General features: G+C 46.1%; 1 protein-coding gene across 4 annotated transcripts in view; it reads right to left on the bottom strand.

Annotated features, from left to right (window-relative positions):
• Positions 1–14,265, bottom strand: part of LOC141055106 (proprotein convertase subtilisin/kexin type 4-like) — a 264,894-nt gene that overhangs the window by 75,064 nt on the left and 175,565 nt on the right. For all 4 annotated transcript variants that reach the window (XM_073552061.1, XM_073552062.1, XM_073552063.1 and 1 more), the window contains 2 exons: positions 8,242–8,330; positions 7,991–8,163 (listed from right to left, as the gene is read on the bottom strand). In XM_073552061.1, coding sequence (XP_073408162.1) covers positions 7,991–8,163; positions 8,242–8,330 — 262 coding nt within the window. The remainder of the gene's footprint in view (positions 1–7,990; positions 8,164–8,241; positions 8,331–14,265) is intronic.

Below are 14,265 nucleotides of genomic sequence, written 5' to 3'. Positions count from 1 at the left end.
CAGCAGCACCATGACAACCAGTACAGCATACATCGAGGCCCTTGATCACGTGACTCCTGACTCCTCCCCTACTGTGACCTCAACCTCATCACAGGTCCTGTGCGCACACAGCGCTGTACCGGACCATGATGCGGGGGGGGGCATGCAGGCGCTGCGCACTGGGTCAGAATTTAATAAGAGGAGAAGCCTGAACAAAATGTAGGGGGGTAGGGGGGACCGGGGCCCGAGCATGGACCGAGCTGCCAGTGTGCTCGGGCGCCGGGCGGGCCCCCTAATCACCGGGGCCCCATACACTTGTAAGAGCTGTCATGCCCTGATGGCGGCCCTGAAGGTGCCAGCCACCTCTGCAGTGGATCTGGGCTTCAGCTTCTTGATAATCCAGGCTTTGGTTGCAGGGTGGATTTATGGCATGTTGTCAGAGCTCAAGTTGCAGCTCAAATGAAGGTCTGGGGTGCTGGGTTTCTTTTTATACACACCCACTAATTAACCGATCATTTACTGAGCACAGGTGAGGATGTAAACTAGGATTGGGTGCATTATATGACCAGGCGACAAAACTTTTGTCTTGCCAAAATCTGACCATTCTGTGTCCATTAAATGATCAATATTTCTGCATTGATGGCAATTTATTTTCTTACCCTAAACCACATTTCGGAGAGTTTCAGCTTTCAAAAGAATAATTTATACAACCAATGGATGAATTTAACGTCAGGTTATAAGCTTTTATTTACATAACATGGATATGACATAACTTCTGTCAGAGCGTGTAAAATAAGCCATATTCTTTGTATACTTCCAGAACTTTCCACTGCTTTCCTGGGACACACACAAAGCTCTTTGCAGACACTTGCTGCAGCTTTGATCCCCTGCACGGCCCCCCTTCTCCCTGCACAAGACAGCTTTTCTTTTCTACACCTGTCTGCCTGCTCCTCCCTCTCCCCTGCTCAACAGTTGTAACTGAGACCCCAGTGTGTGATTCTCCTCACCTCTCCCTCCAGTTGGCAGCTGAGAAACTGATTTAAAGCAGCTTTAAAACACGTGTTTCTTTTGTCTATGTACAGTGATCCTTTAAGACCAAATATATTAACACATTTAAACACAGAAATAGGAAGCTCATATTTCTGGAAACCGCAGGGTTAGAGCTCCCAACTGGAGCTGAGAAAAAGGTTGCCTGCTTATCCCTAGCTGGCGCACAGTTCATGTTTCGACTTAAATGAACGGCAATTTCCTACTCGGAAAAATGATAGTTCTGTCACCTTGCAGCCCAAGTTATGACGGTTATGAGTTTTTAATTAGTTCTTAGAATATTTAGAATTGAGAGTCCTCAGTGGTTGAAACCTTTTAATGGCTAACTGAAAAGATGGTAACAAATTGCAAGCTTTCGACAGTACAGAGGTCTCTTCATCAGGCTAGACTAATACAAATTCTGAAGAATCACATTTATAGACAAGACAGCACAGAAATAACTCAATAGATATGACAAGTGATGTGAAGCGGAATAGTCATTATAGGAGAGGGATAAGCATAAATATTGGAGTAGTTCATAGATAAGCAGTGTGAAGGTTTTATTGCCCTCTGATTGCAGTCTGGTTCTGTGTTGTGATGACCCCAGAAGGTCTGAGGAGCAAATTCCTTAATTGATGTAAAAAGACATAAATCCATGCGACACATTCATACCTGCACTGAATGTGTCGAAAGTTTTCATAAATTTGTACTCAGATTCTTCTCTCTCTCTGAGACTTGAAGTTACCTTTTAATACAAGTAATTTTATGTCCCTCCTGCTATGACCAGGGATGCAAAAATGTTTTGCCACAGGTAGATCCATTCTTTTTTCTCTTATTGTGTGATGATGAGAATTCATCCTTGTTCTCAGTTTTTGCCCTGTCTCCCCCACATTCAGACCCCCAGTTGGACATTTAGTACAAATAATTACCGTATATACTCGTGTATAAGCCAACCCCCCTAATTTCTGGGAAAAACTTATTGACTCGAGTATAAGTCTAGGGTTAAATGGTGGTCCAAGAAGATGCTCCATAGATAAAACCCCCCCATATGCTGCAGCACAAGGGTTAATGCTGGCCCAAGAAGATGCTCCAAAAATACCCCCCCATATGCTGCTGAACAAGGGTTAATGCTGCCCCATAAGATGCTCCATAAATACCCCCCATAATATGCTGCTGCACAAGGGTTAATGCTGCCCCATAAATACCCCCCATAATATGCTGCTGCACAAGGGTTAATGCTGCCCCATAAATACCCCCATATGCTGCTGCACAAGGGTTAATGCTGCCCCAGAAATACCCCCCACATGCTGCTGCACAAGGGTTAATGCTGCCCCAGAAATACCCCCCACATGCTGCTGCACAAGGGTTAATGCTGCTCCATAAATACCCCCCATATGCTGCTGCACAAGGGTTAATGCTGCCCCATAAATACCCCCCTTATGCTCCTGCACAAGGGATAATGTTGCCCCATAAATACCCCTCATATGCTGCACAAGGGTTAATGCTGCCCTATAAGATGCTCCATATATACCCCTTATTTGCTGCTGCAATAAAAAAAAAATGACATACTCACCTCTCCGTCATGCGGGGGGAAATCGCAGGTGCCGGCATCGGCGATACTCACCTGCCCCTGTTCCATTGCCATCCACCGCTCTGTCTCCCGGGTCTCTACAGTGACAGCAGAGGGCGCACACTGACTACGTCATCGCGCCCTCTGCCGTCAAAGCAGAAGGACCTGGAGACACAGTGGTGCACGGCTTGGAAAATCTCGGCTTATACACGAGTATATATGGTAAGTACACCACATTAGATGTGATGCAGCTGAACGTACTTGGGATCTTGTAGTCCTGATGTGAGTTGGGGATCTTTATCTTGTCCGTGGTCATTATAAATGGACAGGTTTTACATTTTTTCTGGTTGCAAGGAAAGGTTCCTGCAGCTGTTGGAGAGGACAGGGGAGCTTCTGACAATTATGCTTCTTAAATTTGGGGGCTGCCTAAAACACATCATTGGGGGGTCTGGAAATATGGATTGCAATCAGGCATCTTTTTGTAGTAAAGGTTGTAATTTCCGTGCAGCTCCCCTTAGCACCTCCAGATTTGGATTGTAGGTGACCACTAGAGGCACCCGGTTATTCTCTTCTTTAGTTTTGTAATGAAGCAGGTGATTCCTTGATATTCTGGTGGCCCTTGTAATTTTGGTTTTCAATTGTTCTTGGATGGTAGCCCTGATTCAAAACGGTTTTTCTGATGCGACCAAGGTGTTCCTCTCTATCCATGTGGTTGGAACATATACAATTGTATCTGAAGGCATGGCTGTAGATAATAGAGTTCTTTATGTGTTTTGGATGGAAACTGTCCCATTTAAGGTATGTTGGACAGTCGATTGGCTTCTGATACAGGGATGTCTCTATTTCATTGTTCTTTAGCTTAATGAAGGTGTCTAAAAAGTTAATTTCAGTGCTGGAATAGTTGATATTCTTCTCTCTACTGGCTAACACGGTACAAAGATATATATCTTTCCTGTAGTAAGTTCTTAGTAACTTTGCAAAAGGGGAGACACAATTGCCAGAAAGTCAGGAGGAGGACCAGGGTGCGGAAGTGGAAGACGAGGTGGTGGATGATATAGTAACTGACCAAAGCTGGTAGGAGGACATGCAGAGTGAGGACAGCAATACACAGGGGGAGGGAGGCGTAGCACCCCAACAGGCAGGAAGAAGCAATGTGGTGGTCGCAGACAGAAGGCGGGCAACAATTCCCCGTAACACCAACACGACTGAAGTTGCCAGTACAACTGTTAGGTCTTCCAGAGTCTGGTTGTTTTTTAAAGACTCTGCAGATAACCCCAAAAAGGCCATGTGCACCACCTGCTATGCTGGCTGTGATGGTGTGATATGTTATGTGGGTATCATTTTGTGTCTATTTATATTTTACAGATTTCCATAGTGTTCTCTTGTTGCCCTGTATCATTCCGTGTAATCCCCATATTGTCGAGAGTCTCAATTACCATCCAAAAGTCTGATAATTGAATTAGCTCACTGTTTGTAGCCTGACTGTATCTATGCCTCTTGTTGAACCCCCTGTAGTGCCTTAATCCCCAAGGCACCTTTGTCAGGTCTGGGAGGCCTGAAAACCGCCCAAACCTGTCTGACTACTCCTGGACATAAGGAGGGGGCTAGGGAGGACAGGAGCTGGTCAAGTCAGACTCTGTGTGGTGATGATCGTGTTTAGACGGCACGTCAGAGAGAAGGGGAAGCATATGGACCTATTTTATCCTCTGTCTGCCGGATTATTGGACTCTCATCTCCTTGGACATTCATCCTGTTATTGAACTGCATTTGTGTTCTGGACTATTGTATCCTCAGTGTGGTGGACTGTTTATGGACCTTTTAGTTTTGCCTATAATAAAGGTCTTGGGATTGTTCACACTTCCCGTGCTCTGTTAATTGTTTGGTATCGGAGAAGAATCCGTGACACCAGCATCAGCAGGGGTAGCAAACTACCATCCTGACCATCACCAGCATGATCAGACACATGGCAGCAAAGTACCCGACTTTGTGGGCCAAACCCCAGGGTCCAGAAACAGTGTCTGCGGGTGACACCACTGCTTTCTTCCGCTGTTGTGCGTGAAACCCAATCCCCTGTCCATGGTGCATTCAAACAGGATTCCTGCCCTGCACCTGCCTTTCAACACACTCCTCTAGCACCATCATCAAGCACGTCCACGTCCTTGTCCCAGCACAGCGTTCAGTTGTCCATACTCCAGTCCTTGGAACGCAAGCGTAAATACGCAGCCAACGCCCCACAGGCCACACTACTAAATGCACACATTTCTCTGCTTGCTCTCAAAATGTTGCCTTTTAGGCTCGTGGAGACGGAAGCTTTCCGCAACCTGATGGCGGTGGCCGTCCCTCAGTACTGGGTCCCCAGCCGCCACTATTTCTCCTGGTGTGCCTTTCCCGCATTAAACAAGCACGTGTCCCACAACATTAGCCATGCCCTCAACAATACACTTACTGGGAAAGGCCATCTAACCATGGACACGTGGACAAGTGCTTGTGGGCAGGGACGGTACATCTCGCTGACGGCACACTGGGTTAACAGTGTAAGCCGGGACCCAGTCGGATCTTGGGATGGAACACGTCCTCCCGACGCCAAGGACTCCAGGCCCTACGTCAATCAGGGTTGTCCCCAGAGTCTACAGCTCCTGCACCTTCCCCTCCTCTTCAGTCTCCATCTCCAAAATGATCACATCAGTCACAAGCTGGAAGCACCGCAGTACTGCCTCAGCCAAGCGGCAACAGGTTGTGCTGAAGCTAATATGCTTAGGTGACAAATCGCAAAATGCTGAAGAGTCGTGGACAGTTTTGAAAGAGCCGGAAGATATGTGGCTGACACCGCTGAACCTACAGCTAGGCATGGTAGTGTGTGACAATGGCCGGAACCTGGTGGCAGCGCTGAGGTGAGCTCACACATATACCATGTCTGGCCCATGTGCTTAATCTCGTTGTTCAACGGCTTCTCAAAAGCTACTCGGAGCTGACGGATCTGCTTTTGAAAGTACGCTGCCTGTGTGCCCATTTTAGAAAGTCAGCATCAGCTTTCGCCGCCCTTGCCGTGCTTCAGCAGCGTTTGCAGCTTCTGGCTCACCAACTGTTGTGTGATGTCCCCACGCATTGGAACTTTACAATGCAGATGTTGGAAAGAATGTGTGAGCAGAAGAGGGCAGTTGTTGACTACCAGCATCAACAAGGCCGTTGGTATTCAGTTCAGACTCCACACATAAGACCTCAGGAGTGGACATGGATGTCACACCCATGTATCATCCTACAAAACATTGAGGACTCTACAAAGATGGTGAGCGGCGGTGACCCCATAATTAGCGTCACCATCCCGCTTCTCTGTGTTCTGAAACGCTCTCTGCACACAATCAAAGAGAATGCATTGCAGGCGGAGCATGATGAGATGGAGCAAGGAACCATACAGGGTGATTACACACAGCCCAGCCTCATCTCATCCCAATGTGGATTAAGTGACAATGAGGAAGAGGAGGAGGAGGAAGAGCAGGAGCTAGTTTGCACGTGTGTGCACGGGAAATCGCCATACAGGGACGTATTATAACAAATGTCAGAAAAGGGTTAAAGAAGCAGCAGCACATAACTAGAGTTATGTGCATGTGCCACAATGGAGAGATGACTACACCTTAGTAATTCTGAAGAGATCTCCTGTAATGTATATTTACATGTATGATAATAGTCAGGAAACTGCAAGCAATTTATGTATTCTCACATCTAGTGTAAATGCATACTAATATTAAAGAGGAGCTTTCACCTCTCCTGATACATCTATTTTAGAAAAAAAACTAACTAACAATCATGAAGCATCTTTTCTTACAATTCTGTGTTGTGCAGTTCCTCTTTTATCCATCCTGGAAATGTACAAATAATTAGATAATGGTGTATCATTATACAATTGGGCCCAGTCAGCCCTTATTGACCAGTGTCAGTCTACAGTATGTAGCCCCCATCTAGTAACACCCAGCTGTCAGTGTATTCAAACATTTTTACAAGGAATAGCAGAATGGCACACAGAGCTCTAAGCAAAGATGGATTTACTAAAACAAACATATTAGGTGAGCCAACAGGTCCTTAATAACTAATTAGGGCCATAATCAGTGTTGGGGCTCATTCATACGTCTGATGTTCTTGTATAGGTGCTGCTTGTGGTTTTCAGGGATAGCCTTCGTATCTGAGATTACCTATGGGGTCATTCACATGTCCCTGATCTTTTGTGGACCGAGTGTCTGTTTCTGATGAAAATAATGTGCATAGGCAATGATGAATCGGACCCATACTGTAAAGTACATTGAAGTGGCTGTCCAGTTACAACATATTGAACACCTTTCCACAGGGATAAGTCATCGGGAACGGGAAACCACTGGGTAAATCTGAGATGGAGAAGGACTTTGGGATCCTAGTTAATGATAAACTTACCTGAAGCGGCCAGTGCCAGGCAGCGGCTGCCAAGGCAAACAGGATCATGGGGTGCATTAAAAGAGCTCTGGATACACATGATGAGAGCATTATACTGCCTCTGCACAAATCCCTGGTTAGGCCGCACATCGAGTACTGTGTACAGTTTTGGGCACCGGTGCTCAGGAAGAGGATATAATGGAACTAGAGTGTGTACAAAGGAGGGCAACAAAATTAATAAATGGGATGACGGAACTATAATACCCAGAGGAATTAGCAAATTTAGGATTATTTAGTCTAGAAAAAAAAGATGACAGATCCAATAACCAAATATAAGGGGACAATACAAATTTCTCTCCGAGGATCTGTTTATGCCAAGGAAGATGACGGTCACAAAGGGACATTCTCTGTGTCTGGAGGAGAGAAGGTTTTTCCACCAACATAGAAGAGGATTCTTTACTGTTAGGGCAGTGAGAATCTGGAATTCCTTGCCTAAGGAGGTGGTGATGCCGAACTCAGTTGAGGGGTTCAAGAGAGTCCTGGATGTCTTCATGGAGCATAATAATGTTGTTTCTTACAGTTATTAGGTCCTTTAGAAGGACGTAGATCTGTGGATTTATTCTGACGGAATATCGGCTGAAATGGATGGACAAATGTTTTTTTCGGCCTTGCTAACTATGTTACTGTTACTATCAATACCAGATCAATGGGTGTCTAACAACCTGCGCGCCTGCTGATCAGTTGTTATTTGCTCCAGAGGTTGCTGGATGCAAACACTTAGTATAATTGCAGTAGGCAGTACCCTTTAAAGAGTAGTGGCTACTGCAGAACAGCTTGTTTGCCGATATAGCTTCCTTAGGAGTAGTTCACTGGAGGATGAATTAGAAATGGGTGTGGTGCAGCAAGACCGTGAGTCCTCTGGTAGGTCTAACCTAATCTGATAACAGGTTCACTTTAATATCAGTGAGTAAGAAGAAAAATAATTAGAGTTCGGACTCTATTTACAAAACTCACATTTACAATTCCCTCATAAAACGCCTCGGTGGCTAGTGTGCCTGGACCATCCACAGTCTTGCCATCATCTTCTGGTCCCCAGCTGGCACTATAGATATGTATGTGCTGTGGATTCAGATTTAATGACCGAGCTTCTATGACATCAGTAATCAATCCATCAAGCATCCGGACCCCTATAGAACATATATTAATATATTTAGTAACACTGCTGTGAGCACAAAGTAAAGTTTAGGGTAGTCTCCTATACTTACCTCCTATCCTTGCATTGTATGCAATTCCAACACCGCAGATGTCATTATGAGCAACTGCAGCCACCTCCCCAGCACAACGTGTGCCATGACTGGAATCAGAGAAAAAAAAAACAAAAAACAATTTTTAGAAGAATATATTGATGATGCAAATTGTTCAACACTATCTTATCTAGTATTTTATTATTAGTAGAGAAAATTATAGATTATGGTCAATATCCTAAACTGGTAAGGCATTTAATGATTAAATCTACAAATGTACAGCAGAGTTTGTTTTTTACATAATGCATTAAAGCAAATCAATCACCAGGTTTGGCCGATATGAGATAAGACCACCAACTTTCAAGGCTGATATACAGCATTCTATAATACATGGTGGGCCATTTATATGGATACACCTAAATAAAATTGAAATGGTTAGTGATATCAACTTCCTGTTTGTGGCACATTAGTATATGGGAGGGGGAAACTTTTCAAGATGGGTGGTCACCATGGCGGCCATTTTGAAGTCGGCCATTTTGGATCCAACTTTATTTTTTTCAATGGGAAGAGGGTCATGTGACACATCAAACTTAATGAGAATTTCACAAGAAAAACAATGGTGTGATTGGTTTTAACGTAACTTTATTCTTTCATGAGTTATTTAAAGTTTATGACCACTTATAAAATGTTAGGATATGTCTGCGCTGAAATATCCACACTATTCCAAAAAACAACATAATTGCAGGACTATGAGCCGCCACAATACCAAGATAAATTGCAAAGAAATAGAGGCGCTTCAGAAAAAGTGAATGAATAAATAAATCACAAAATAGAAAATATGTGATGTTATGGGAACATTGCAGATAATCACCAATTAAAAATATACCTTAAATGTGTCCAACAAACTTCACATGAAGAGGGAAATAGCTTAGTTACTCACCGATAATGGTGTTTCTCGGAACCCATGACAGCACCACGGAGAGGGTTTCCGCCCATCAAGGACAGGAACCTACAGATAAAAAGGCGGCACCTCTCCTCCGCCCCCCAGTTGGTTACAGAGCATCAGAGGGTCTCCCGGTTAGGCCTCTTTCACACTTCAGTTTTTTACAATCAGTCACAATCCGCCAGGTTTTGAAAAAAACGGATCCGCAATTTTCTTTTGAGGATCCGTTTTTTTCCCCATTGACTTCCATTATTGGCGGATTGTGACAGATTGCCGTCCGTTGCATCCGTTTTTTTTGCGGATCCGCCAAAAGTTGCTGTCCGTCACCATCCTCAAAGATTTCAAAACGGAGCTTGCAACGTTTTTTCCTCTGGCGGATCCTCCAGACACTGTTTTAACCCGAAATTCTTTCTGGGTGCCGGACAAAAAAAAAAATTCTCTCTCTCTCTCTAGGCTGCGATTCCTTTAAAATTCTTCATTTGTTGGATCCGTCAAAAAAAACGGACGGGTGGCATCCGTTGTCATCAGTACTACAACGGATCCGCCTTCCGTCCTTTTGGCGGATTATGACTGATGCAAAAAACTGAAGTGTGAAAGAGGCCTTAGTTAACAACAAAAGTATATACATAACATTATAATATTGTATATTATGGAGAAGCACCGTGTCTAACACTTTACACACATTAACTCGTGCTCACCGCACACGTGAAAGGGGCGGAATAAGCGGGTGCTGTCATGGGTTCCGAGAAACACCGTTATCGGTGAGTAACTAAGCTATTCTCTCTCACCCATGACAGCACCACAGAGAGAATTTCAGAGATTGGTAGCTTAGGGAGGGACCACCGCCTGAAGGACCCTTCTCCCGAAGGTCAGGTAAGACGTAGAGGCTAGATCTAAGCGATAGTACCTGAAAAAGGTAGAAGGTGTTGACCAGGTGGCCGCCTTACAGATCTGCTCTATTGATACCTCTGATCTTTTTGCCCATGATGTCGCCATTGCCCTTGTAGAGTGAGCTTTTAGACCCTCCGGGATGGTATTCCCACTGGATGAATACGCCAGGGCAATCGCATCCCTTATCCACCTTGCTAGGGTACTCTTGGATGCCTTGAGTCCCTTCCGAGGTCCCTGGAAACACACAAAGAGAGACCCTTCCTTCCTACATCCCTTGGTGGCCTCTAGGTACTGAACTAGACACCTATTCACATCCAGGGTGTGAAATTTCTCCTCTCCCCTATTCCTAGGGTTTGGGCAGAAGGAAGGAAGGACCACTTCTTGGGACCTATGGAAGTGTGTCGACACCTTAGGTAGGTACGCTGGATCAGGTTTTAATATGACTATCGTCCAGGATTTTAGTGAACGGGGGTATTGCTGACAGAGCTTGAACATCGCTCACTCTGCGAGCGGATGTTAGGGCCACTAAAAGTATAGTCTTTAATTATAGGGTTTTTAGAGGTGCTGACTGGATGGGCTCGAATGGGGGCCGTTAGTGCAGACAACACTAGGTTTAGATCCCATGACGGTATTTTCTGGGTGGTTATTGGCCTAGACCTGGCTGCGGCCCTCATAAACCGTGCCACCCAAGGGTTGCCTGCCACATCCTGGTTATAAAGGGCACCTAGAGCCGCTATCTGTACCTTCAATGTATTAGTTGCCAGCCCCTGCTCTAACCCTTTTTGCAGGAATTTGAAAATTTTGTCAATTTAGACTCCATCTTGAACCCTTACGCCGGAGCTGGATAGAAATTTCCTCCAAGTTCTACCATAGGCCCTGGTTGTGATCGGTTTCCTACTCTTTTGTAGCGTGGAAACCAGGTTTTCTGAGAACCCCCTCAGCAGTGCCCTTTCAAATTCCATGCTGTTAAATGGAGGTTCACTGCCCGAGGGTGTAACACGGGACCTTGGGACAGAAGGTTGGGGAGATCTGGTAGAACCCAGGGGGCGGTTATTGACAGTATTCTCAGCCAGGAAAACCAAGCTCTTTTTAGCCAAAACAGGGCTATTCGTATCATTCGTGCCCGGCCTTCTCTGACTTTCCTTATGACTGCCAGGATGAGAATGGGCGGTGGAAAGTCATACATTAGGCCCTGCGTCCATGGAAGCATAAATGCATCCAGGGTCCTGGGATTCCCCCTGGGGTCTAGGGAACAAAATGCTTCCACTTTTTTGTTTTTGTAGTTGGCAAACAGATCCATGTCCGGGGTTCCCCACATTTTTACAATCTTCTGAAAAATGGACTCTTTTAGAACCCACTCCCCTTGATGTAGCTGGGTGCGACTTAGGCTACTTTCACACATCCGTTTTTTTTAATCCGGCACGATGCGGCGAAAATTGTGAAAACCGGATCCGGAATTGGATCCGTTTTTTTCACAAAGAATATAATGATCGCCGCATCGTGCCGGATGGACATGCGGCGCCTCCTGGTTTTGCCGGATACGGCAAACATGCGCCGTCCAGCCTCTGCAAAAAACGTTCTCGTCTACGTTTTTTTGCAGCGCCGGAACGGCTTTTCAAACTGCGCATGCCCGGGCACTGTGAGTTTTAACCCCACAAGTACCCGGCGCGCATCTCTCTCTCCCCCCCTCTCTCTCTCTCCATACCTTTCTTTGGCTGGCTCTCCCGTCCCCCGCTCTGTCTGGCTGCTCTCTCGTCCCCCGCTTTCTCTCTCTGGTTCGTCTCTCGTCCCCCGCTCTCTCCGGCTGGCTCTCTCGTCCCCCGCTCTCTCCGGCTGGCTCTCTCGTCCCCCGGTGCTGCGGCTCCTTTAAATGTTATCCAAGCCGCATCAGGCGCCGCATCTACATCCGGTGTCACCGCTGCAGGCCGGATCCGGCGGCCCGGCTTTTCACCGCACGCCGCAGGACCCCTGACACCGGATGTGTGAAAGAGGCCTTAGAAATTCTGCTGTCTGGTTTTCTGCTCCCCGTATGTGTAGTGCAGATAGAGATAGTAGGTTTTTCTCAGCTAGCGTGAATATTTCGGAGGATGTGTTCATTAGTGTTCGGGACCTGGTTCCCCCCTGATGATTTATGTAGGCCACCGTCACTCGATTGTCCGAAAATATTCGGACATGATGTCTCTTTAATACCGGTAGAAAGTGTGTTAGGGCATAGCCTACTGCCAGCAGTTCCTTTTGGTTCGAGGAGGCTTCTAGTTCCTGACCTCCCCATTCCCCCTGAGCCACCCTGTTGCTCATGTGTGCTCCCCATCCCTTGGGACTGGCATCCGTGGTGATTATGTGTGTGACTTTTATCACCCAGGGAATCCCTTTGGATAGGTTGTCGCTGTTTCCCCACCAAGCTAGGGAACGAATAGTTTTGGAGTCTAGTGTAACGTAACCTTCCAAGTAACCTCTTAATGCTGACTGGTTGGCTAAAACATCCCATTGGAGATCTCTCGTATGTAGCTGCGCCCACTGGACCGCCGGCCGGCAAGTGGAGAGGGACTCTAATAGTGACATTGCTTTTCTTAGCGTCTTGGAAGGGTTCTGCGTTGCTCTTGCTACCATCTGAGCGATCCTCTCCTTTTTGTGGTCTGGCAGGTAACACTCTTGGGTGTTTGAGTCCAGTGTCAAGCCTAGGAACTCCTGGACTTTTCTGGGCTCCAGTCTTGATTTTTTTAGGTTTAGGAGCCATCCAAGGTTTTTTTTTAGAGTGCCCATCACTCTGTCCCTCTGTTCCCTGCATCTTTGGACCGAGTTGCTCGCTATTAAAAAGTCATCCAGATATGGGACTAATAGAACATCTTGTTCTCTTAGGTGAGCCATCATCTCTGCCACTAGTTTTGTGAAGATTTGCGGGGCTACCGAGATCCCAAATGGCAGGGCCCTGTACTGAAATTCCCTTATTTCGCCTCCTATGAAGACCGCAAGTCTGAGGTATTCTCGGGAGTCTTTGTGGATGGGGACGTGATAGTAGGCATCGCTGAGGTCTAACACTACCATGAAGCAATGTGGAAAGAGAATTTTGATGGTCGACTTGATCGACTCCATTTTGAATTTCTCGTTTTTGACATAATCGTTCAGATTTATAATTGTCCGGAAAGTACCGTCTGGTTTGGTTATTAGGAAAAGAGGCGAGTAGAATCCTCTGCCTTTCTCCCACGGGGGAACCTCCTGGAGGACTCTTTTGTTCAACAGGCTTAGGACTTCTTTTTCGAGGGCTTCTTGTTCTTTTACTGATGATCTTAGTGGGATCACTACATATTTTTGAGGTGGGAGAGAGAGAAAGTCTATCCTTAACCCTGATCCTATCAGATTTAATAACCAAGGGTTGTTCGATATTTTCCTCCAGGCTGGGAGAAAAAAAGCTTAGCCTCTCTCCCACCCTGGGCAAACAGTCACTTGGAGGGCTTTTTGTCTCGGGACGAGTTACCAAAGAAGAACCCCCTGTTTCTCCTTCTGTCGTCCCATTTCTGTTCTCTCGGGGGTCTCTTCTGAAAAAATTTTTTGTTTCGAAAGGACCTTTTAAAGCCTGTGGGGCCTGTAGGGCCTAAATTTGGGAATCCCTTCTTTTTGTCCCCCGCCTTTTGGAGGATGTCATCCAATGTCTCTCCAAATAGGAATTTCCCTTCTCAAGGGATGGCACATAGTTTCATCTTCGAATGTAAGTCTCCAGGCCAACATTTAAGCCACAGCATTCTTCGGGCTGCGTTTGACAGGGCTGCCGTTTTGGATGACAACCTTACCGAATCAGCCGAAGAGTCGGCTAAGAAGGCCGCCGCTCCCCTTATCACGGGAATGGATTCCAGGATCTTCTCCCTGGGTGTACCTTCCCTTAGCTGCTTCTCTAGTCGGTCCACCCACACCATGAGGGCTCTGGAGATACAAGTTGCCGCTATCGCTGGCCTAAGATTTCCTACTGCTGATTCCCAGGTGCCCTTGAGGAAAGTATCAGCTTTTTTGTCTAATGGGTCCTTTAGAGTACCCATATCCTCAAAGGGGAGTGCAAATTTTTTCGAGGCTTTGGCGACCGCCACATCTAACTTCGGGGCTCTGTCCCAGGACGTGGACGCTTCCTCGTCAAATGGGTATTTTCTTTTAAGGGAGGGAACCGTGGAGTTCTTCCTATCTGGTCTCTCCCAATTTTTTTTTTTTATATCAGGCCCTGT

The sequence above is a fragment of the Dendrobates tinctorius genome, unplaced genomic scaffold (genome assembly GCF_039654945.1).
Source record: "Dendrobates tinctorius isolate UK_male_01 unplaced genomic scaffold, ASM3965494v1 ptg000184l, whole genome shotgun sequence".
NCBI classification, from domain to species: Eukaryota; Metazoa; Chordata; class Amphibia; order Anura; family Dendrobatidae; genus Dendrobates; species Dendrobates tinctorius.
This window is presented reverse-complemented; position numbering and strand designations above follow the sequence as displayed.